The sequence below is a fragment of the Microplitis mediator genome, chromosome 9 (assembly GCF_029852145.1).
Source record: "Microplitis mediator isolate UGA2020A chromosome 9, iyMicMedi2.1, whole genome shotgun sequence".
NCBI lineage: Eukaryota > Metazoa > Arthropoda > Insecta > Hymenoptera > Braconidae > Microplitis > Microplitis mediator.
The window spans coordinates 4,514,223-4,539,160 of record NC_079977.1 but is presented as its reverse complement, the minus strand read 5'-3'; the positions used below and the strand labels follow the sequence as shown (position 1 = coordinate 4,539,160).

The window sequence follows — 24,938 nt, the reverse complement described above, 5'->3', positions numbered from 1 at the left end:
TTTTCACATTTTTATCATCAAATTAAAAAAAATTTAATATATTTATCCATTTTTCGGCTGATTTTCTATAGCTGGGGCAAACTTGGCCACCAAAAGTATTTGAAAATAATAACAATTTTTTTAATTGATAAAATTTTTTAATGATCCAGAAATTAACAGACAATTAAAAATTTTTGGATTTTTTTTTCACCAAATGAATTAGAAAAATAAAAACATACACCTGTAGAAAATTTAAAAACTGTAGGTGCAATTTTATCAAATATTTTTTTTTTATGATTTACTGTTTTAAAAAAAAATTCAAAAATTATTAGACGTTGGCTAACTTCAGTATCATATTTTTCAAATATAGAAAAATTATCTGCTATCTAAACAATTAAAAACACGTTTTTTTTAGCTTAAAAATAATGACAAATAAGAAATATTGATTTTTTTTTTTTTTATTAATTATATAATGATTAGTGATTGAAAATTTTTTTCTGAGTAATACAAAAATAAAACTAGTTGTCAAGAGAAATAAATACATTTTTAATGATAAAAACAATTAAAAAAAAAAAAAAAATTATCATTTTTTAGAGGGGGGCCTCTTTGCCCAAAAAAAATAATTTTCTTTTCAGAGTTTCGGCAACATGTCCATAAATTTGTTCAAAATAGAACAAAAGTAAAGTGATCTGGTGGTTGAAAGCCACAAAAACTAATAATCGGCTTAGAGGGGCCGCCTTACCCCGGTCTTCCTTACCTCAAGGCATTTCCACGTGATCAAACGAACTTTTTTTATTGGCTGCAACAGATAATAATAACCGTATAAAAGAACGTGATTTCTTGTTCACATAGCATTCGAAAATCTGAATTAATTCTACGACTATTCTAATAATTACTCGACTTTGTTTTGAAGAATTCCAGCAATTGTAAGTATTTAAATTCTTTATTACACTTAATTAATATATGAACCCTTAATTGTCTAGTCGGTTAGATATCAATTAAATATCTTAAAGCTTAACAAAATTTATAGCAAAGTTTTTAAGCGGCCTGCTGAGTCATTTGTTTTTGAAATTTTCTTGGGAATTTTTCTCGATGATAAATTATATTATTTATTTATCAAAAAAAAAAATAAATAAACAAATACTTTGAGCTTTAGTGTGCATCCAATGATTCATTGTCACATATAATTTTTGAATGTTTTTTTTTATTAACCCTTCAGCACCCGCGCTATGAGTTTTTTTTCTCATTCTTGACTTCAAATATTTATTTTCTAAGTAATTTCAAATAGAATGAGCTAATGAAATTTTTTTTATCTTAATAAAATTTTATGCTTTTTATGATTTTGAAATTTAAAAATTATTTCGAACAATAAAAAGCTTTAATTATAATGAATGATTATACAATTATATTCGAAACGAGAAAATTCCGATCAGCTTTCAAATATTCTATTTTTATTTAGTGGAGAGCTTAGTTTTATAAAGTAACCAAAAGTAATCTTTATTGTAGATTTGTGAAGCGGCTGAGGCAGCCGTTCGGCACGCGCGTGGCTCGGGCGATCACCGAAATTAAGTAGCATTGAGCATGGCCACTACTTGGCTGGGTGATCGTTTAGCCACGCGTTGGGTTCGAACGAAGGTCTCTGACCGTTAGGCGCGGGATGAAGATCCAGTGATCGGTAAAATGGGAATTTTATCGATCACTGGAGCTTCACCCAAACCGAAAGTGTACTGGCTAGGTTTTCTCTGTGGTTTCCCTACGCCACTACACCTTTATTGCACAAGGAAGGTTGTAGGGCATCACCGTAATGATGCAGTACAGTATAAGCACAAGTCGGCCCACAGCCGCACAATGAAGGCAGAAAGAGAAGTAAAGCATTTGCGATATAAATTCAAAAAGTGTAAAAGGCCGTTACTACGGCTATATACTAGAAAAACAATTAAAATAATATTGTAGATTTGTGTCTAAGTTCTTCTCTGACAAAAATTTGAATCATTGCAAAAAATATTATATTGTTAAGTCGTTCAAAAGCGAAATTAAAATAATTTACGAATACTCATGAATTATTCGGAAATTCGAATTGTTCGATTCGATTCAATACCAATAATTCGTAAGTTCGAACTATTCACAAACCTCTGGTAATAAGAACCCTGATTAAAAATATTCATTGAAAAGTATTGAAAAAGATGAGAATTGAATCTTTTTGAATACTTTCTATACCCTGGTTAAAAATACTGATTGAAAAGAATTGAGAAGCAGCCACTCCATGCAAACTGTATATCTATATTAGAGTGTCCGTTATTTACCAAATTAGATTTTATTACTTGGGTATGATATAAATCATATATTTGTGATCCAAAAATAATAAAAAAAAATAAAAAAGTTTATTCTAATGCCGTTTAACCCTGCCTAAGTAATGATACATTCTCATTTCAGTACAATGAGAAAAATGTAATTACTTGCTTAAAAATGAGTGCACAGTAATGACTAATACACATTTTTGTAGGAAATTTCCCGCTCTTCAAAGAAGGTCTCTTATGTTTTTTTCGTGAATCCAACTGTTTAAGAGATATTGAAAGTCAAAGTTAGATTTGTTTAAAAAAATTTGCGTTTTTGTTTGAAATTTTATAACTCTCTAACACCTAGACATAAAATTAAGCGCTGTAAACTTTCTTGTAGGAAATTTATTGCTCTTCAAAAAAGGTATCCAACACTTTTTCCCTAAATCCAACCATTTGAGTGATATCGAAGCTCAAAGTTGATAGATTTAAAAATGAATGTTTTTCGATTAAAATTCTATAACTCTCCAGCAAACGAATATTTACGTAGGCTTTTAACATTTTTTTGTCGGAAATTTACCACTCTACAAAAAAGGTCTCTATAATTTTTTTGATAAACTCAACCGTTTAAGAAATATTTAAGCTTTAAGTTAAAAGAAAAGTTTCACAAACCAACACAAAATCTTGCTCTGATGATATAAAAAATTTCTCTTTTTTCGAGCTTAAATATCTCTTAAACGGTTGAATTTATCAAAAAAATTATAGAGACCTTTTTTGTAGAGCGGTGAATTTCCGACAAAAAAATGTTAAAAGCCCACGTAAATATTCGTTTAGAATTAGAAGTTATAAATATAAAAAAAATTTATCAGGTCAAAATGAAATAGTTTAATAAATCGAAATAAAAATTTTAATTTCATGCATAAGCAATGAAAAATCAAATTTTTTTCTATAAAATTTACGAGCTTACCCATCATACCCTGGTCATTTCTCCTTCTTTCTTACTGATCAACTAAAGAAATATTATTTTACAGAAGTTATTTTTTTTATCAGTCTGTATGTTTATATTGCATCCCTATGAGATTTTTATAAATAATTTTAATATTTTAGTTATTGAGGAGTATCACCATACAGCAGCAAACAAAAGCAAGAAAGATGAAACTTATCATCAACGCACTATTTTTATGTGCATTTTGTATTATCAATACAAATGCGATGTTTTATAAGGATGAAAACAATAAATGTGCCGCGATAACGGATAATAATATGATAGCCTATGATTTGCAGGGTAAATTTATAAATTTATTATTCATTTTACATTATTGCTATTGAAATAATTTATTATCTTCCAATTTATATAATTACAGTTGTAAGTTGCGTATTTGTTGAAATATCTGAAATAGAGGCAACAGGAAATACATTGAAATTTATAATGAAAAATCCTGAGCTGCCAGGTCTTTTTAGAATGGAATTGAATAAAACTGAGCAAATGTTAATTAATCCTGATACACCAATTACTTTTGCTCGAAGAGGACGTGGAGATAATCGTGATCATTGGAATAATGAGGAGACTAAAAAACTAGGAGACGTAATACAAAAATTTTATGCAAATAGAATTTAAATTTGAATATATATGTATATATTTCTTTTTGTACTTACAATGCATAATTTATACTTCATTTTTACAATTATTTAGTTTGTTCCGGAATTTAAAAATTTCACATTGTACCACAATTACGATAATCGAGCAGCTATTGCTCTTTATCAAATGGGTTCACATATGATTGTGGTAATGTATAAAATTTTACATAACTTCTTTTTTTTATTAAAAAGAGTTTGCATTTTTTTCTCTCTCGCACTTGGGTGGACGAACGGAACTGTCTTTATTGTACTTATACAGTAAATGGAGGTTTTGCCAATCTCTTGGCGCCAAAATTTTTTACTTGCCCTGAGAAATTTTTGGATTTTCTATGGATTTTCTTAAATAGTGACAAGTCCTGGTTTTCTACACTCTTTCGATGGATATTCTAAAGATTTTTTGAGACGGTGATGGATTTTTTTTAATCGATTCTACAGGAACTTTTGGATAGGGCCCAATATCACATTTTATTTTATGACTTTGGGGTTTTTCCGTTCATTACTCAAAACGGCTCCTTAAAAAATTGCTTGTCCCTACTAGAAAGATCTCGTTAATTCCGATAAAAAATACAAAAATATCCACAAATATACATGTAAAATCTGATTATTGATCCTCAGAGATTTTATGTGTATATTTGTCCTATCAGATTTTTCTAATAAAGCGTTTTATTTATTTCTTTATTTTTTCACATGTTTTTAAAAACTATTTTGTATTTATCTAATACTAAAATGGTTATCAGGAGCATGTATTTTGAAATACTCAGCTCATATATGTTAATATACATACACAGAAAAAAAGAATTTCTTGGCGCAAGAAATATTTTGTATTATGAATTGAAGACAAAAATTTTTCTTGGCTCAAGAATTTTTTTCTCGCCTAAAAAATTTTTTTCTTGTTCCGAGAAAATTTTTTCTTATCCCAAGAAAAGTTTTGTTTTCACTTTATGATATAAAAAATTTCTTGAGTCAAGTAAAAATTTTCTTAGAACAAGAAAAAATTTTTTGCGCCAAGAAATCCTTTTTTTCTGTGTATGTATGTAAGTATATGATATATATATCAATCTTCAGACCTCGTGCTTTATCCTTCTAGATCTAGAGATCCATTAAGTTTTATCAATTTCAAAACTATTAATTCTTTAAATACCTCAAGGCATTTCCACGTGATTAATCGAACTTTTTTATTGGTTGCAATAGATAATAATAAAGGTATAAAGAATGTGATTTCTTTAATCACATAGCATTTGAAAATCAATTAAATCTATGACTATTCCAAAAATTCCCGAGTCAAAATTAAAACACTAATTCGAGCCTCAAAAACCTCATTTCTTTTGATGTTGTACCTACCGCTGAATGTGAAATACTATTTTGACCCTCACTATACTCAAACTAGGGTATGGAGGCCGAAATTCGTGTTTTAGAATAATATTTTCAACCTCCAAAACCTAAGATCGCTTTAAAACCCTATTTTTCGGTACTTCAGCCTACTAAGAGTATAAGTAGGTTAATTTTACGATTTCATGGAACATAGAATTTCGTCAATCTACAATTGTTAATCAACAATGTAAGGAAAAACATATAAAAAATATGTTTTTTACATAAACTTTTTATATTTCTTTTTCTATGTTGTTGATTAACAGAAAAACATATTTTTATATAATTTTTTAATATTTTGATAATTATATTTTTTATAAATTTAAAATATAGGGGAGGGTGGGGCAGAGTGGCCCCCATGGGGCAGAGCGGCCCCCCTGAAATTTTGACCAAAAAAAAATTTTTTTTTTTTTCGACTAATTACTATAAATCCGATATGTTTGCGCATTTTTACCCCTACGCATAACATTTGGGGCAAAATGGACAAGCCTAAAATTTTGAAAAAGTGATTTTTTCATATTTTTATCGTCAAATTAAAAAAAAATTATCATAATTCCACATTTCTAGCCCTACGCATAACACCTGGGGCAAAATGGACCAGCCGAAACTTTCGAAAAAATTATTTTTTCATATTTTTCGGCCGTTTCTCTATGTAAGAGGCAAATTTGGTCACTAAAAATTCATAAAAATTAAATTTTTTTTTTTAGGTGATAAATTTTTGAAATAAAGTAAAATTATAGAATCGATTTTTTTTTTTATTAAATAACAATTAGTAATTAAGGTAATCGAGAGTGAACGATTTTTTACGCTTTAAAAAATTTTTTTCGAGTAATATAAAACCAAAAATAGTTGTCAAGAGAAAGAAATACATTCTTAATGATGAAAACAATTTAAAAAAAAAAAAAACGAAAAAAAAAATTTTTTTATCACTTTTTGAAGGGGGGCCGCTCTGCCCCACAAAAAAAAAAAAATTTTCAGAATTTTGGCAAAATGTCCATAAATTTGTTCGAAATAGGACAAAAGTAAAGTGATCTTATGGTTGAAAGCCACAAAAAATAATAATTGGCTTAGGGGGGCCGCTCTGCCCCACCCTCCCCTATTACGAATATATTTTTTTATCTCACCATACCTATATTTTTGTTATATTTACAAATATATTTTTATACATGTATTTTTTACATATTCTAAGATATATTTTTAATACATTTTTGAATATGAAAAATATATTTTTTCTATAAATTTTTTTCATGGGGGTACATGGCCATATATAGAGCCTATATATTTTTTAAATAATTTTATACATAACTATATAACCAAAATTACACATATCACAATTACTTACACGCAGGATTATATAGCACACGAAAAAAAAATAAGAAATTTTTTTGTTATTACTAATAATAGATTTTCAATTATATTTTGCTGTTTCAAAAGTGAGTTATCCTTACAATCTCATATAGCACAAGTAAACTTAGCAGTCACTGTCGGTAGCGTAGCCTAGTCGTTAAAGCGTCGGTCTTTCGTTCGTTAGGTCCCGGGTTCGAATCCCACTGAATCGTGTGCGTTCGGTTGATATTTATAGCGTTTTTTCCCTAAATTAAAAATTTCGACTCGGTTAGAAATTAATATGATCGAAAATCTGATGCATCATCAAAAAAAAAAAAAAAAAAAAAAAAAAAATACAGAAATGGCTCAATTTTTGCGTCTTCTCTTTCTAAAGTAATTTGATAATTTTAGTTATATTTTGTTCAAATTTCTGAAAATTATAATTAATAAATAAAAAAATAATTTTAAAATTTTAAATTTTTCCCGCTCCCGGCAGCCATTTTGATTTCCATTCCTTCTCCTTTCCCTTCTTTCCCCGCACCTGATTCAAATTGTAGGCTTTGGAGGGTCATTTTAGGGTTCTGTAATACTAATTTCAGCCTAAACTTGGTAAAAGCGGACAAAAATACCAAGTTTAGGCTGAAATTAAGGTTTCGTTGTACAGCTTGGGCTTATCTAAAAAACTAATTTCAGCCTCCTTACCCTCGAGTAGAATTTGGAGGCTGAATCTAGTTTTTTAATTTTGACTCGGGATTACTCGGCTTTGTTCTGAAGAATTCCAGTAATTGTAAGTATTTAAATTCTTCATTACACTTAATTAATATATGTGTGTAATATATATGAACTCTTAATTATCTAGTCGGTTAGATATCAATTAAATATTCTGAAGCTTAACAAAATTCATAGCTAAGTTTTTAAGCTGCCTGCTGAGTCATTTGTTTTTGAAATTTTCTTGGGAATTTTCCTTGATGATAAATTATATTATTTCTTTATCACAAAAAAAAAAAAATAAATAAATAAATAAAAAAAATAGTGGAAACTTTGGTGTGCATCCAATGACTCATTGTCACATAATTTTTTTAAGCTTTTTTATTAATGGCAAAATCGTGCGGGAAAAAAATTGCGTATAAGTATATATAGATTCAGTTCAAACGTAACTTTAGACATAAATATAATTTTTGTTCAATAATTACAACACATACGATTTTTTTTATTACAAAAGTAAAACTGTAAGCTGCATAAGTAAGTTTTTATTATTGAATATGTAATAAGTTCTTATTACTAGGGGTGTGTGAATAGTTCGAACTTACGAATTATTGGTATCGAATCGAATCGAACAATTTGAATTTCCGAATAATTCGTGAACTTTCGTAAATTTTTCAATTTTGCTTTCCAACGACTTAAAATTAAAACGTTTTTTCCAATAATTCAAATTTTTGTTAGAGGTAAATAGAGCTTAGACACAAATCTACGAAATAGAGCTTACGCGGAAAAAAATAAACTTTAAAAATTAGTGTTTGAAATTATAATCCGGAACCTGGGTGTCAATATGGGGAATTTTAACATTCAAAATAATAAATTTTATAATTCGTGTCGTTTATTTTTCAAGTATTCGTTACGATTTTTAAAGTTCAAATAGTAATTTTTCTTTTATAGACAATAAATTTTCATACTTATCCTGTAATTATTCACGTTTTAATTATAAATTAAAAAATTACTATTTAGAATGATAGTATTTACTGATCACTTTATCATTATATTACTTGTCGTTCTCAATTTATATTGTTCATTTTTTTCCGTGTAGACACAAATCTAAGAAATTACTTTTGGTTACTTTAAAAAACTAAGCTCTCCACTAAATATAAATAGAATATTTGAAAGCTGATCGGAATTTTCTCGATTCGAAGCGAGTAATTAGTTACAAATGATTCAATGTTATAATTGTATTCATTAATTCCCTAGCGGATTCGAATTACGGTAAATTACACCAATTTACGGTAAGTTACCATAATTTACAGCGGATTACCGTAATTTACGGTAAAATATCGTATTTTTCACGGCAATTCTTCGGAATGCCATATAAATTACGTTAAATTGCGGTTGGAAAACCGAAAATTTACCGCAAATTTGCCGCCGAGACGGTAATTTACGGTAGCTTGCGGTAATTTACAGCAAATTACTGTAATTTACGGTAATTCGGATCCGCTAGGGTTACAATTAAAACTTCTGTTGCCCGTAAGCTTTTACCTCGCGATCGGCAGGTACTGAGTCCAAACAGCACCCACTTATCCACTTTTTGAGTTTCGTAGCAGGAATCCCGTTATAAGCCTCCGTTAAAATTCGATAAATTATAAACTAACAATAGGAACAAAATATCAAAAGTTAAATATTATTTATTGTTGATAATTGTAATGATTAATTACAATTAAAGCTTCTGTTACATTTTAGAAGTTTTATTGAGCATTATGTTGATCAATAACAATTATTATTATTATTACTGTAACTAATACCCTTGTCATCATATTTATTATTTGTGTAAAAAGATAAGTATTTATTTTACCGCTATAAGCACTAGAAAAATCGGGATACTGGCGCATGTGACAAACCGTAAATATGACGTTTAAAATGATATAAAATAAACACAGGCTTATAACGAGTAGTCGAGATCAAAACTAAATGCGCGGTGGTAGACTAAAATTACAAGAAAAACTTCGCCTGTCCCCTAGACCAGGCTTACGACAGTCGACTGTATTTTACACCATGAAAATTTCACACCGTCAATTTACACCAAGGATTCCATGTAAATTCCTTGGAGATCATATTCACACCAAAAATTTTTTACAGGGTAGTCTTATCAATTGATCATATTTATTTAATCGTCTCTGAATTGTTTGTGACCTTCATTTAACGACATACTCTTTGCGGTATCGATATGGTGGCATTAACTATAAATTTTCTAATATTTTTTTAATGACATTTGCTTTATTGTTATATTATTGATAATTCCGTTTATCATGTTATTGTAAAAATTAAGTACTAAGCAACATATCTTTATCTTTATATGTTAACCATTAGGAAAATGTTTATCTAATACGATAATACAATATTTCTTAAGTACGCACTAGCCTTTATTATATTTTTTTTTTTTTTTAGAACTCATGGAAAAAAACATTGAATTTGAATATCAATCTTTCAATTCCCAATTTGCAAATTAAAATTTAAAAATATTAAAAAAATTTATCAGGTCAAAATAAAAAGGTTTGATAAATCCAAATAAAAATTTCAATTTCATGCATACGCCATGAAAAATTGTCAAGAAAAATTAAATTTTTTTCCCTAAAATTTACGAGCTTAATCATACCCCGGTCATTTCTCCTTCTTTCTTACTGATCAACTAAAGAAAATATTATTTTTACTGAAGTTATTTTTTTTATCAGTCTGTATGTTTATATTGCATCCCTATGAGATTTTTATTAACAATTTTGATATTTTAGTTATTAAGGAGTATCACCGCATAGCAGCAAACAATAGCAATAAAGATGAAACTTATCACCAACGCACTATTTTTATGTGCATTTTGTATTATCAATACAAATGCGATGTTTTATAAGGATAAAAACAATAAATGTGGCGCGATAACGGATAATAATATGATAGTCTATGATCTGCAGGGTAAATTTATAAATTTATTATTCATTTTACATTATTGCTATTGAAATAATTTCTTATCTTCCAATTTATATAATTACAGTTATAAGTTGCGTATTTGTTGAAATATCTGAAATAGAGGCAACAGATAATACATTGAGATTTATAATGAAAAATCCTGAGCTGCCAGGTCGTTTTAGAATGGAATTGACTAAAACTGAGCAAATGTTAATTAATCCTGATACACCAATTACTTTCGCTCGAAGAGGACGTGGGGATGATCGTGATCATTGGAATAATGAGGAGACTAAAAAACTAGGAGATGTAATACAAAAATTTTATGCAAATAGAATTTAAATTTGAATATATATGTATATATTTCTTCTTGTACTTACAATGCATAATTTATATTTTATTTTTACAATTATTTAGTTTGTTCCGGAATTTAAAAATTTCACATTGTACCACAATTACGATAATCGAGCAGCTATTGCTCTTTATCGAATGGGTTCACGTATGATTGTGGTAATGTATAAAATTTTACATAACTTCTTTTTTTTTTATTAAAAAGGGTTTGCATTTTTTTCTCTCTCGCACTTGGGTGGACGAACGGAACTGTCTTTATTGTACTTGTACAATATAGATCGAAGAACACTTGAGTTTGAGTGCACAGAAAAAAAGGACTTTTTGGCGCCAAAATTATTTTACTTGCCCTGAGAAATTTTATGTTTTCATTTCATAATGAAAAATTTTTCTTGCGCAAAGAAATCTTTTTTCTTCGGTGTCGGTATCCAGAGAATGAGCTTTCATTTAGAAGAAATACTGGGACAAAAATTATCTGCGAACTCTTTTTAAACTCATAAAACATGGAGATTATAAGTCATCAAACTGATAATTATTTTTCAGGAAGGAAATATCGGTGGTATGCTGCTCAGATATATACAAGATTTTCATAATGATGAAATTTTATACGCTTATGCCCAAATTGCATCACTCGATAGAACAGGTTAACAAATTTATTATTTTAAATCTTAACATTAAATAAATTAAAGTTAATTGTCAACTCTAAAGACTGGACTGAAAAAATCATCTGACAAGAAATATTTCCCTGGTTATTTTTAAAAACAACTTTTTTTTTTCATTAAATTATAATTTTTTTCGCGGAATTTTTCTATTTTAATGCCGTCTGATTAATGTAGGAGAGAGTGGGGCAAAATGGGCCGACATTTATATTATATATAAGCCTTTTTTCTTAAGGGGCCCATTTCGCCCCACTCTCCCCTGTATTATTTTATATTTTTATTACAATAAGTATTCAATTATTAAACACTATATAATTATATATATTAATATATGTAGCTCTTCAACGAGAATTCTATTTGGATCCATATACACAAGAATATTACAATTTAGGATCTAATTTAGAACGTGTCCACATAAATATATTGCCTGTAATAGATGGCAGAATTCTCAATTATGGAATGTAATTATATCCTTTTAATTTCACGATTCTCTAAAATAAATATTCAAAGAAAAATATGTGCTAACAAAAATTTTTTATTCTATAGTGTGCCACCACAGGATTTATTGAGACCCATCTTTTTGTATTATCACTACATTGATATGTTATTCGGAATTTTTTCAAACCCAGTAATTTCATTCACTATTAAAAAAATGATTGTATCGGCCGTAAGTGTATTGAATTTATATTACAATTTTAAAGATCCTAATAATTATATTCAATTACTACTATACGGCATTATAATTATCACGTTTTTATTATTAGGGAGATAAATTTATGCCTTATGTTGATGACGAAGACTCAGTCGATACGACTATTTATATGAGTGACGTGAATCGTGGAGTAATGGATATGGTGAATAACCAGGCCTTGGAATTTGGATTGACTTCTAATGATATAGTGATATTTATGGCAGGGTAAATATATCCATAACTATATCCTTAATATAAAAATATATAGGATAGAAGTACCATCTATTCCTATCTAAAAATTCCCATAGAATCCACTCAAATGCGAGAAAAACCGCATAGAATCCTATAGACTGTATTGGTTTCCATGCGATTTTTGTCGCATTTGATTGGATTTTATGGGAATGTTTGAATAGGAAGGGCCACTGCTCGATTTTTGGACATATAATACTTTATTTTAATTAATGAAAAAGTATTGAAAAGACTTGCACTGTAATAGTGTGACAAAAGTATCTTTGAACATATTTAAAATAGTACATTGCATAGCAAGTGGGCTAGGTGAGTTTATACGTGTAGGTGCACCGGAAACGAGTGCTAAGAACATTGTGTTTGACGGACAATAACAGTCCACGTGCTATACATCATACTTTATTCAACAAATGTCTGATTTTTCCGAATTATTATATCAGTGAAGTAAACCCTAAATCAGATGGAGTTATATAACTAGGCTCCTTGTGATCGAAACCAGAAAATTACAACGATGTTACAAACAGTTTTAAGTACAAACAATAGAGTAGTGACATCAGCATAGAACATTAACTTTATATTAGCTTTTTACACCAGAGCAAAAATATTGCAGTAAAATTCTACATATGCTACTTATACAAATTATATATAAATTATTCAAATTATCTACGAACAATACAAATCGCACAAATCAAGTAAAATTACATAGATCCCTGGTGGAAATTTTTCGGAATTTTCTCTGAAAAACTCAGTTCTAAAGTTCTAAAGACATTTCAAAGTTCTGAAAACTTTTTCAGAGAAAAGTCCAAAAAATTTCCACCAGGGATCAAATCATTCATACATATATGTACATAACTCATAGTAATTATTCATATATATGAAATTATTCGCTATGTTGGATTTCATCGAGTTGCAATAAATGTAGACAGCATCTGTTACGATACTCATTTAACGTTGCTGAAGAAGTAACCAGTTCTTGATTGCTTTCAAATACATTTAGTAGTTTGTTTTTGAGAACGGTCAATAATGACTTTGAAAAATGTGATTACAGACTGAAATGCGTTTGATTATGACCCCCATAATCAAACGCTATTCTCTTTAAACATGAATAAGTGAAATCAGTGAATTCACTAATTCTGAGTGCCAACCGAACCACTTTTTGAAATTAGTGGTTCGGTTTGCACATAAAATTAATGAATATTCACTTATTTCCACTAATTCATGTTTAGAGAGTTGAGGAACACAGGATGTGATTTGCTTTTTAAAAAACTATTAACCAATGATCGATTAACGGCCATTTAGGGTTTGTTTTGCAGATATGATAAGGCGCGATAATCAGGCATGCGTTGAATGAAATTATTGAAAATTATTTTATTAAAATTTTCGAAGTGTCTAAAATTCGCCCAAAAATGATCAAAAAAAGTATTACTACTCTATATAGCTTAAAAAAAGTTAAAATGTTAATGACAATTTTTAAATATTAGGCGACGAGTATTCGACGATGTGAGCGTATCAGATGGAGCAATACCGTCTAGTAAGTTTACTTTTGTAAAAGAATAATTTAGGAGTTTCATTATATTGTGAGATAAATTTTACCTAAAAATGAATTTCTATCTGTTTTAGTGACTTTCTTTAAACATTCAATATGTGAAGTTACTAACCATCCGTTAGTTATGTTTTCTCTATATTCGGAGTTCCATAATGATTATTTACTCTGGCATTTAATATCTAAGTAAGTATTTAACAAGCTTTGAAAGAAATACTGCTATTTATTTAATAATGTAAATGATAGTTAAAAATAATGATGATTTATGAATTTTTAAAGGTTCGCTACAACGAATAGTATCAAGTATCAGCTCCAAAGATGCTCAGAATTTCCGGAAGAATATACAAGAATGCAGGGTAGATTACGAACCTATTTACCGTGGATGTCGAGATGCATTGCCGATATGATGACCCACTATTTCATGTAAATTAACTTTTAAAACATTTTTATACTTCTTATAACTTGAAATTTTAACATGAAAATTAATTAAATTCGGCATATGAATAGACTATAAAAGAAAAGATCAATTAAGCTTTATCAGCAGCTACAAAAAACCAGTAAAATTTTGAATTTCATACATTTAACATAAGGCATTATGAGAAATCACAGGTTTCATTCTATTTTACTGGTACACTATAGCTCAATAAAAATTTTAATGGATTTTCTTCTACCTTGGTCTACTCACATGCAAACTTCTATCAAATTTTTGACAGTAATTTTAAATCAGTACTACTTTAATTGACTCTTGATTGATTTTTTTATTTAAACAGTAATTAAAAATTATTTACTTTTTGTTTAGGACTCATGACTGTTCTGCCTTCAATAGAAACAAACCAAGAAGTCATTAAAGCCATACATTAATAATATAAATAACTCCTTCCAACCTACGGATGAGTGATATTTGTTACTGTCTTCATATTCTTTTGTTTTGCACTGTGACAAATAGTTTACTAGATATTCTTCTGACAATAAGAAATAAAATAGTAAAAAATTTATATTACGTTAGTTATTACGTCTATAAATATAACATCCTTTAATCTTTTAGTTTTTAGTTTTAAATATGGAGTCTAACTTGAATAATTTTCACGTGTATACTAAGTGAAATTATAAATAAAAAATTTCAAAGAAAACAAATATGTAAATTTTAAATTCATAATTGACTAAATGTTACCAATTATTTTGTTGAAAAAAAACATAAAACTATATCGCACTATCTGCACCAAGAGAAATAATAATAACGATGATCCAGATGCATCAGATTAAAAAAAAAAAAAATAGAATAGCCATCAGAATAATTTTTGAATTTTTTGAAAGTCGATAAATTATAAAAAAAAAAAATATTTAAAAAATTGCACCTGTAATTTTTTCAATTTTCTACATCAACATATTTTAAGTTTTTTCTTATTTTTAAATTAAATTGTTGTGGAAAAAAAAATCAAAAAATTACTAATAGTCTGCTAACCTCGGAATCATAATTTTCTTACATTTTCCAAAGTTCAAATAAATTTTCAAAAATTTTTTTTTACCGTCGGAAGATGCGCAAGAGCCACCTAGAAAACTCGACAACACCCAAACGTAACTTTAGTTTTCATGGGACCAAAAACATGAGTGTGAATGCAGCTGACGATTATCTTTTTCCAATTTTTAAATAAACAAATAAAATGTCAGTAAAACAAAATTAAAAAACGCGCATCAGAGAATTTAAAAATTAGCACCCGCATTTTTTAAAATTTCATTATTTCAATTATTAAATTCACTTATTTAAAAATTACAAATTGTCTCACATCCGCTACAATCACTCATAAAAATTTATGAAAATTAGGCTTAAATACCCTGCCTTCACACTCCATTTTATTACAAGTCACGCTGGTTATTGCAAGTACTTGTAGGTTAGTTGACATTAATTGCGTTCGTAAGTTACACACAGTTTTCAATAATAAAAAAAAATAAATAATTAAGTGCCGGGAAGTTAAATATAAATAAATTAATCATGGATGACGTGCAAAAATATTTCGACATGATAAATTCAATAAAAAAAGGAGACACGCAGAAAGTAAAAGACATGATAGAGGAATTTGGTTTATCATTCTCGCCGTTGTGGGATGATGGGTATCGACTACTTACTGCTGCCGTTGAAAAAGATAAAGTAGAAATGGTGGCATATTTATTGCGGAAAAATGTCAAAGTTAACAGCGGCCGTGAAGTCCTGTCACCTCTTCAGATAGCCGCCAAGAACAACAACACGATAATTTTCAAAATTCTTCTGAAACACGGGGCTAAAATAAGTGATAACAATATTCATAACAATAAATCACCAATTAAGTTAGCAGTTGATTACAACAATATTGAGATCGCAAGACTTATTGTTGAGCACAAAAATTTTGGATTAAAATGTGATCAGTCGTTACTGCACATGGCTATCAAGAAAAACAACTTGGAAATGGTCTCATTATTATTAAAAATTGGTGCGGATGTCAATGAATATGATGACAACAGATCAGCTCCAATTCATTACGCATTAATGGGCCACCACAATGATATTTTGCAATTATTATTAAATTATGGAGCAGATATTAATGCTAAAAATAAATATGGAGATACTCCAGTTTGTTTGGTTCTACAGCAATCGGATAGCGTATTTTTTTCAAGTTCTAATAATTTTGAAGTGTCTATCCTTGGCAATACACAGAATAAAAGAAAATTGGATATTCTCCTAGATAATGATGCAGACATAAATGGTCTTGATATCCTTAACTATCTCCTACCTATTCCTCATTGTGTTAGCATGAATTTTTATACTAATAGTCTTCGTGGCAACAGTATTTCGAAAAACAAAAAAAACATTATTAAACAGATTGTAAAATTAAGAAGTCGACATGCACCTCTATCTGATGACATTAACATGTTCTTGTCTATTGTTCTTGAAGACAAACCGTTGGATGATTATAAAAAAATGTGTGAGCTAGAAATGTCGAAAATTATCACGGAAAAAATACCAAACTCAGGGCTTTCGCTTCATAATATTTTGAGCAAAAATAGTAATGTTTTAGCTGCGTATGCAAAAAATAAAAATCATGAGACGTTCATATTTTCGGATGAAGTTTCACGACGATTTCCGATTTATGAATCGGCGATAAAACTTCGATTTTCGAAAGGATTAGCAAGGAAAACTTTACTAGAAAAAAGTACTCAAGTTTTTCATAATCTTTTTCCCGTTGCGTCTACATTGTTGTCTGTTGCCGTCGATGATGTATTTAAATGTTTTGATAATAATGATTTAAGACATTTTTTGCGCATGTTCCAACAAGATAATTAATTGTAAAATATGTATGTTGTAATAAATTATGAATTATTTACTTTCAATGGGTTTTACTTTTTTTTTTTCTGCCTCGTTTATTTGAATTGTTTTATTAATTTTATAATTATATTTTTAGATCAAATATGTGATTTTGAAGTGAGTGAACAATTAACAACTACCGGATTGTTGTTGATAACAAATCAGTTACAGAAAAAAATAAGACTGAAGTTTGCCGACGTCTAATTTTTTTTTTTCTTTTAAACAATAAATTGTAAAAAAAATATATTTAAAAAGTTGCACCTATAATTTTTTTAATTTTCTTCATCAACATATTTATATTTTTTTCTTATTTTTTAATTGAATTGTTGTGAGAAAAATCCGGAAATTACTAATTGTCTGCCAACTTCAGGATCGTATTTTTCTTCATTTTCAAAAGTTTAAAAAAAGTTCAAAAAAGTTTTAAAAACTTTTTTTTACTGTCGGGAGATGCGCAAGAGCCACCTAGAAAACTCGACAACACCCGAACGCGAACGCAACTTTCTTTTTCATGGCGCCAAAAACATAACGAGTATGACTGCAGCTGACGATTGTCAATTTCCAATTTTTAAATAAACAAGAACAATATCAGTAAAACAAAATTCAAAAACGCGCATCAGATAATTGAAAAATCAGCACCCGCGTTTTTTAAATTTTATTATTTCAATTACTTAATTTATTTATTTAAAAGTTACAAATTGTCTCACATCCGCTACATTCAATCATACAAATTTATGAAAATTAGGCTTAAATATTCTGCCTTCACATTCCATTTGATGACAGAGCACACTGATTAGAATTACAAGTACTTAAACGTTAGTTGACAATAGTTGCGTTCGTAAGTTACACGCAGTTTTCAATAAAAAAAAAAATAATAAATAATTAAGTGCCGAGAAGTTAAATATAAATAAATTAAACATGGATAACTGGCAAAAATATTTCTGCATATTAAATTTGATAAATAATGGAGAACCGCCAGAAGCAATAGACATAATACAAGACTTTGGTTTATCATCTTGTCCACTGACGGATAATGGGCATCAACTACTTACTGCTGCCGTTGAAAACAGTTAACAGCAATTGTTATGCCCTGTCACCTCTTCAGATAGCCACCAAGAACAAAAATACGTCAATTTTCAAAATTCTTCTGGAACACGGGGCTACAATAGATTATAAAAATATTAAATATAATGAATCACCAATGAAGTTAGCAGTTGAGCAAAACAATATTGACATCGCAAGACTTATTGTTGAGCACAAAAATTTTGGATTAAAATGTGATCAGTCGTTACTGCATATGGCTATCAAGAAAAACAACTTGACAATGGTCTCGTTATTATTAGAAATTGGTGCGGATGTCAATGAATATGATGACGATAGATCAGCTCCAATTCATCACGCAGTAATGAACCGCAACACAAATATTTTGCAATTATTATTAGATCATGGAGCAGATATTAATGCTAACAATATAGATGGAGATACTCCAGTTTGTTTGGTTCTAAAGCAATCGGATAGCGCATATTTTTCAAGATCTGATTTTTTTGAACGGTCTATCTTTGGCAAAATAGTGAATGAAAGAAAATTGGATATTCTTCTAAATAATGATGCAGTCATAAATGGTCTTGATATCCATAAATATCTTCCACCTATTCCTCATCGTGTTGGTGGTTATAGTAGGGATGAACACAGTATTTCGAATCACAAACAAAGCATAATTAAACATATTGTAAAATTAAAAAGTCGAAATGCACCTCTATCTGATAACATTAACATGTTCTTTTCTTCTCTTCTTGAAGAAAAACCGGTGGATGATTATAAAAAAAAGTGTGAGCTAGAAATGTCGAAAATTATCACGAAAAAAATACCAAACTCGGGGCTTTCGCTTCATAATATTTTGAACAAAAATAGTAATGTTTTAGCTGCTTATGCAAAAAATAAAAATCATGAGACGTTCATACTTTCAACTGATATTTCAGATCGATTTCCGATTTATGGATCGGTGATAAAAATTCGCTTTTCGAAAGGATTAGCAAGGAAAAATTTACTGGAAAAAAGTACTACAATTTTTCATGATCTTTTTCCCGTTGCGTCTAAATTGTTGTCTGATGCCGTTGATAATGTATTTGAATGTTTAGATAATAATGATTTAAAACATTTTTTGAGCGTGTTCGAGCAAGATGATTAATTGTAAAATAAATATGTTGTAATAAATTATTAATTATGTACTTTTTTTTTCTGCCTCGTTTATTTGAATTGTTTTATTAATTTTATAATTATATTTTTAGATCAAATATATGATCCTGAAATTAGTCGACAATTAACAATTTTTGGATTTTTGTTTAGAACAAATCAGTCACAAAAAAAAATAATACTGAAGTTAGCCGACGTCTAATAATTTCTTTTTTTTTGTTTTTTTAAAAACGAAAAATTATAAAAAAAATATTTAAAAAATTGCACCTGTAATTTTTTCAATTTTCTACATCTGCATATTTAAAGTTTTTTCTTATTTTTAAATTAAATTGTTGAAAAAAAAAATAAAAATATTACTAATATTCTGCTAACTTCGGGATCATAATTTTCTTACATTTTCCAAAGTTCAAATAAATTTTCAAACATTTTTTTTTACCGTCGGAAGATGCGCAAGAGCCACCTAGAAAACTCGACAACACCCAAACGTAACTTTCGTTTTCATGGGACCAAAAACATGAGTGTGAATGCAGCTGACGATTATCTTTTTCCAATTTTTAAATAAACAAATAAAATGTCAGTAAAACAAAATTAAAAAACGCGCATCAGATAATTTTAAATTCAGCACCCGCCTTTTTTAAAATTCCACTATTTCAACTATTAAATTAATTTATTTAAAAGTTACAAATTGTCTCAAATCCGCTACATTCACTCATACAAAATTTATGAAAATTAGGCTTAAATACCCTGCCTTCACACGCCATTTTATTACAAGTCACGCTGGTTATTGCAAGTACTTGTACGTTAGTTGACAATAGTTGCGTTCGTAAGTTACTCGCAGTTTTCAGTGATAAAAAATAAAAAATAATTAAGTGACGGGAAATTAAATAAAAATAAATTAATCATGGATGACCGGCAAAAATATTTCTACATGATAGATTCAATGAAAAAAGGAAATACGCAAAAAGTAAGATACATGATAGAGAAATTTGGTTTATCATTCTGTCCAATGTTAGATCGAGGGTATCCACTACTTACTGCTGCCGTTGGAAAAAATCAAGTAGAAATGGTGGCATATTTATTGCGGAAAAATGTAAAAGTTAACAGCGACCGTGAAGTCCTGTCACCTCTTCAGATAGCCGCCAAGAACAAAAACACGACAATTTTCAAAATGCTTCTGGAACGCGGGGCTAAAATAAATTATAACAATATTTATAAGAATAAGGCACCAATTAAGTTAGCAGTTGAGCACAGCAATGTTGAGATCGCAAGACTTATTGTTAAGCACAAAAACTTTGGATTAAAATGTGATCAGTCGTTACTGCATACAGCTGTCAAGTATACCAACTTGGAAATGGTCTCATTATTATTAGAAATTTGTGCGGATGTCAATGAATATGACGACAGCAGATCAGCTCCAATCCATCACGCAGTAAAGGCTCGCTACAATGATATTTTGCAATTATTATTGGATTGTGGAGCAGATATTAATGCTAAAAATAAAGATGGAGATACTCCAGTTTGTTTGGTTCTAAAGCAATCGGATAGAAGATATTATGTAACTTCTGATCTTTATAGAATGTCTATGCTTAGCACTACACAGTATAAAAGTACATTGGATATTCTCCTAGATAATGATGCAAACATAAATGGTCTTGATATCCATAAATATATCTCACCTATTCCTCATCGTATTGGTCTTAATGGTATTGTTGAAAACAGTACTTCGAATCACAAAAAAAGCATTATTAAACATATTGTAAAATTAAGAACTCGAAATGCACCTCTATCTGATAACAATAACATGTTCTTATCTTCTCTTCTTGAAGACAAACCGGTAGATGATTATAAAAAAATATGTGAGCTAGAAATGTCGGAAATTATCACGGAAAAAATACCAAACTCGGGGATTTCGCTTCATAATATTTTGAGCAAAAATAGTAATGTTTTAGCTGTGTATGCAAAAAATAAAAATTATGAGACGTTCATATTTTCGGATGAAGTTTCACGACGATTTCCGATTTATGGATCGGTGATAAAACTTCGCTTTTCGAAAGGATTAGCGAGGAAAAATTTACTAGAAAAAAGTACTCAAGTTTTTCATAGCCATTTTCCCGTTGCGTCTAAATTGTTGTCTTATGCTGTCGATAATGTATTTGAATGTTTAGATAATAATGATTTAAGACATTTTCTGCGCAAGTTCTAACAAGATAATTGATTGTAAAATTAGTATGTCGTAATAAAGTATGAATTATTTACTTTTAATGGGTTTTACTTTTTTTTCTGCCTCGTTTACTTGAATTGTTTTATTAATTTTATAATTATATTTTTAAATCAAATATGTGATTTTGAAGTCAGTAGACAATTAACAATTTTCGAATTTTTGTTAAGAGCAACTCAGTTACAGAATAAAATAAGACTGAAGTTTGCCCACGTCTAATTTTTTTTTTCTTTTAAACAATAAATTATAAAAAAAATATTTTTAAAATTGCACCTATAATTTTTTTAATTTTCTACATCAGCATATTTTTAGTTTTTTCTTATTTTTAAATTGAATTGTTGTGAGAAAAATCCGAAAATTACTAATTGTCTGCTAACTTTAGGATCGTATTTTTCTTACATTTTCAAAAGTTTAAAAAAAGTTCAAATAAAGTTTCAAAAATTTTCCTTTACAGTCGGAAAGTACGCACGTGCCACCAAGGAAACCCGACAACACCCAAACGTAACTTTCGTTTTCATGGGACCAAAAACATAATGAGTGTGAATGCAGCTGACGATTATCAATTTCCAATTTTGAAATAAACAAGAAAAATATCAGTAGAACAAAATTCAAAAACGCGCATCAGATAATTTAAAAATCAGTACCCGCCATTTTATTAATTTTATTATTTCAATTATTAAATTCACTTATTTAAAAATTACAAATTGACTCACAGTCGCTACAATCACTCATAAAAATTTATGAAAATTAGGCTTAAATACACTGCCTTCACACTCCATTTTAATAAAAGTCACGTTGGTTAAAATTACAAGTACTTGTACGTTAGTTGACATAAGTTGCGCTCGTAAGTTACTCGCAGTTTTCAATAATAAAAAATAAAAAATAATTAAGTACGGGAAGTTAAATATAAATAAATTAATCATGGATGACCGGCAAAAATATTTCTACATGATAGATTCAATAAAAAAAGGAAATACGCAAAAAGTAAGAGACATGATAGACGAATTTGGTTTATCATTCTGTCCATTGTTGGATGATGGGAATCAACTACTTACTGCTGCTGTTGGAAAAGATCAAGTAGAAATGGTGGCATATTTATTGCGGAAAAATGCGAAAGTTAACAGCGATCGTGATGTCTTGTCACCTCTTCAGTTTGCCGCCATGAACAACAACACGATAATTTTCAAAATGCTTCTGGAACACGGGACTAAAATAAGTAATAAAAATATTAAGTACAATAAATCACCAATTAAGTTAGCAGTTGAGCGCAACAATATTGAGATCGTAAGACTTATCGTTGAACACAAAAATTTTGGAAAAAAATATGATCAGTCATTACTGTGCACGGCTGTCAAGAATAACAACTTGGCAATGGTCTCATTATTATTAGAAATTGGTGTGGATGTCAATGAATATGAAGAAAACAGATCAGCTCCAATTCATTACGCAGTAATGGCCTACAACAATGATACTTTGCAATTATTATTAGCACATGGAGCAGATGTTAATGCTAAAAATGAATTCAGAGAAACTCCAGTTTTTATAATTCTAAAGTATGGGTATATCTTATCTGATGATAAAATACGTCGATTTGTTCCTGGACCGTATTTTTCTGACGGAAAAAGTAATAATATATTAAGTACTCTTCTAGAAAATGATGCAGACATACATGTTCTTGAAATCAGGAAGAAACATATATTTTCTGTTTTTGTTAATGGCACACGAATTGATCACAATTTTGATAACGATAATTTGGAAACATTGAAATGTATAATTAAACAAATTGTTAAATTAAAAAGTCTAAATGTACCCCTATCTATAAACAATGATATTTTATTGTCTTCTCTTGTGGAATACCTACCGTTTGATAATTATACAAAAATATGTGAGCTAGAAATGTCGAAAATAATCACGGAAAAAATAGCAAACTCGGGGATTTCGCTTCATAATATTTTGAGCGAAAATTATAATGTTTTAGCTGCTTATGCAAAAAATAAAAATCATGAGACGTTCATATTTTCGGATGAAGTTTCGCGACGATTTCCGATTTATGGATCGGCGATAAAACTCCGCTTTTTGAAAGGATTAGCAAGGAAAAATTTACTAGAAAAAAGTACTCAAGTTTTTCATAATCTTTTTCCCGTTGCGTCTAAATTGTTGTCCGATGGTGTCGATGATGTATTTAAATGTTTAGATAATATTGATTTAAGACATTTCTTGCACTTGTTCCAGCAAGATAATTAATTGTAAAATATGTATGTCGTAATATATTATGAATTATTTACTTTTAATTGGTTTTACTTTTTTTTCTGCCTCGTTTATTTGAATTGTTTTATAAATTTAATAATTATATTTATAGTTCAAATGTATGATCCTGAACGAGTGTAAATGTTGCTGATATACGACAATTTTTTAATTGCATATAAAAAAATTAAACAATTAAAATAATAAAATTTAAAAAAATGCATGTACTGAATTTTGAATTTTCTAAGAATGCATTTTTTTATTTTTATTTTATAAACATTTTAATTTATTATTTCAAAAGTTTTAAAAATTGTCAGATGTCCGCTAACTTTACCACCATTGATCCTGATGAAGTTAGCAGACAATCAATTAAAAATTACTGGATTTTTTTTTTACCAAATCTGTTGCAAAAAAACAAAACTGAAAATATGCACAAGTAGAAAATTAAAAAAACTATAAGTGAAATTTTTTAAAACAATTTATCATTTTGAAATAAAAACCAAAAATTATTAGACGTCGGCTTACTTCAGAATCATTTCAATGTTTGAAATTTTTTTTGATGATCTAAAGTTAGTAGACAATTATAAATTTTCAGATTTATCCTCAACAAATCATTTACAAAAAAAAGAAAAACTAAAAATATGCACATGTAGAAAATTAAAAAAACTGCAGGTGCAATTTTTTGACATATTTTTTTTATAAGTCATCGTTTTGAAAACTTAAAAAAGATATGAGTGCGGCTGCAGCAGACACGCGATAATTTATACATTTAAAATAAATAAATTAATTAATTAGAATAATGAAATTTTATAAAATGCACGTACTTATTTTTCAATTATTTACATACATAGTTTTTGTTTTTTATTCGACTTAAATTTTATTTGATTATTCAAAAATTTGAAAAATTGATCTGCACCAAGAGAAATAATAATAACGATGATCCAGATGCATCAGATTAAAAAAAAAAATTAGAATAGCCATCAGAATAATTTTTGAATTTTTTTAAAAACGATAAATTATAAAAAAAAAATATTTCAAAAATTGCACTTATAATTTTTTTGATTTTCTTTATCTGCATATTTTTCGTTTTTTCTTATTTTTAAATTAAATTACTATGAAAAATTTCCAAAAATTACTATGAGTGTGAATGTAGCAGACATCAGACAAATTTAAATTTATAAAGAAATAGAGTAAATAATTAAAAAAATAATA

General features: G+C 28.6%; 4 protein-coding genes across 4 annotated transcripts; all 4 read left to right on the top strand.

The window, feature by feature from the left end:
* The first annotated feature begins 3,379 nt into the window (after nt 1–3,379).
* LOC130674998 (uncharacterized) lies at nt 3,380–14,724 on the top strand. Its single transcript, XM_057480454.1, has 14 exons — nt 3,380–3,540; nt 3,620–3,840; nt 3,949–4,140; nt 10,106–10,259; nt 10,339–10,559; nt 10,668–10,760; nt 11,142–11,241; nt 11,595–11,718; nt 11,804–11,924; nt 12,022–12,173; nt 13,676–13,725; nt 13,815–13,923; nt 14,017–14,160; nt 14,537–14,724. The coding sequence occupies exons 1-14, from the start codon at nt 3,408–3,410 to the stop codon at nt 14,583–14,585; spliced, it is 1,863 nt and encodes a 620-aa protein (XP_057336437.1). The 5' UTR covers nt 3,380–3,407; the 3' UTR covers nt 14,586–14,724.
* A 1,003-nt stretch (nt 14,725–15,727) lies between these two features.
* On the top strand, nt 15,728–17,053 carry LOC130674997 (putative ankyrin repeat protein RBE_0317). The gene has a single exon (XM_057480453.1). It carries the CDS (start codon nt 15,728–15,730, stop codon nt 17,051–17,053), a length of 1,326 nt encoding a protein of 441 aa, XP_057336436.1.
* Nucleotides 17,054–20,165: 3,112 nt separating this feature from the next.
* Nucleotides 20,166–21,467, top strand: LOC130674995 (putative ankyrin repeat protein RBE_0220). The gene has a single exon (XM_057480452.1). It carries the CDS (start codon nt 20,166–20,168, stop codon nt 21,465–21,467), a length of 1,302 nt encoding a protein of 433 aa, XP_057336435.1.
* A 936-nt stretch (nt 21,468–22,403) lies between these two features.
* LOC130674994 (alpha-latrocrustotoxin-Lt1a-like) lies at nt 22,404–23,726 on the top strand. Its single transcript, XM_057480451.1, has one exon. The coding sequence runs from the start codon at nt 22,404–22,406 to the stop codon at nt 23,724–23,726; it is 1,323 nt and encodes a 440-aa protein (XP_057336434.1).
* The last annotated feature ends 1,212 nt before the right edge of the window (nt 23,727–24,938 follow it).

Excerpts from the sequence above, each read along its gene's own strand:
- LOC130674994 (XM_057480451.1), top strand. The coding sequence starts at position 22,404 with ATGGATGACCGGCAAAAATATTTCTACATGATAGATTCAATAAAAAAA.
- LOC130674997 (XM_057480453.1), top strand. The coding sequence starts at position 15,728 with ATGGATGACGTGCAAAAATATTTCGACATGATAAATTCAATAAAAAAA.
- LOC130674998 (XM_057480454.1), top strand. The coding sequence starts at position 3,408 with ATGAAACTTATCATCAACGCACTATTTTTATGTGCATTTTGTATTATC. Across the intron at positions 3,841-3,948 it reads AGACTAAAAAACTAGGAGAC|TTTGTTCCGGAATTTAAAAA; the intron begins GTAATACAAAAA and ends ACAATTATTTAG. Across the intron at positions 11,925-12,021 it reads AAAAAATGATTGTATCGGCC|GGAGATAAATTTATGCCTTA; the intron begins GTAAGTGTATTG and ends TTTTATTATTAG.
- LOC130674995 (XM_057480452.1), top strand. The coding sequence starts at position 20,166 with ATGGATGACCGGCAAAAATATTTCTACATGATAGATTCAATGAAAAAA.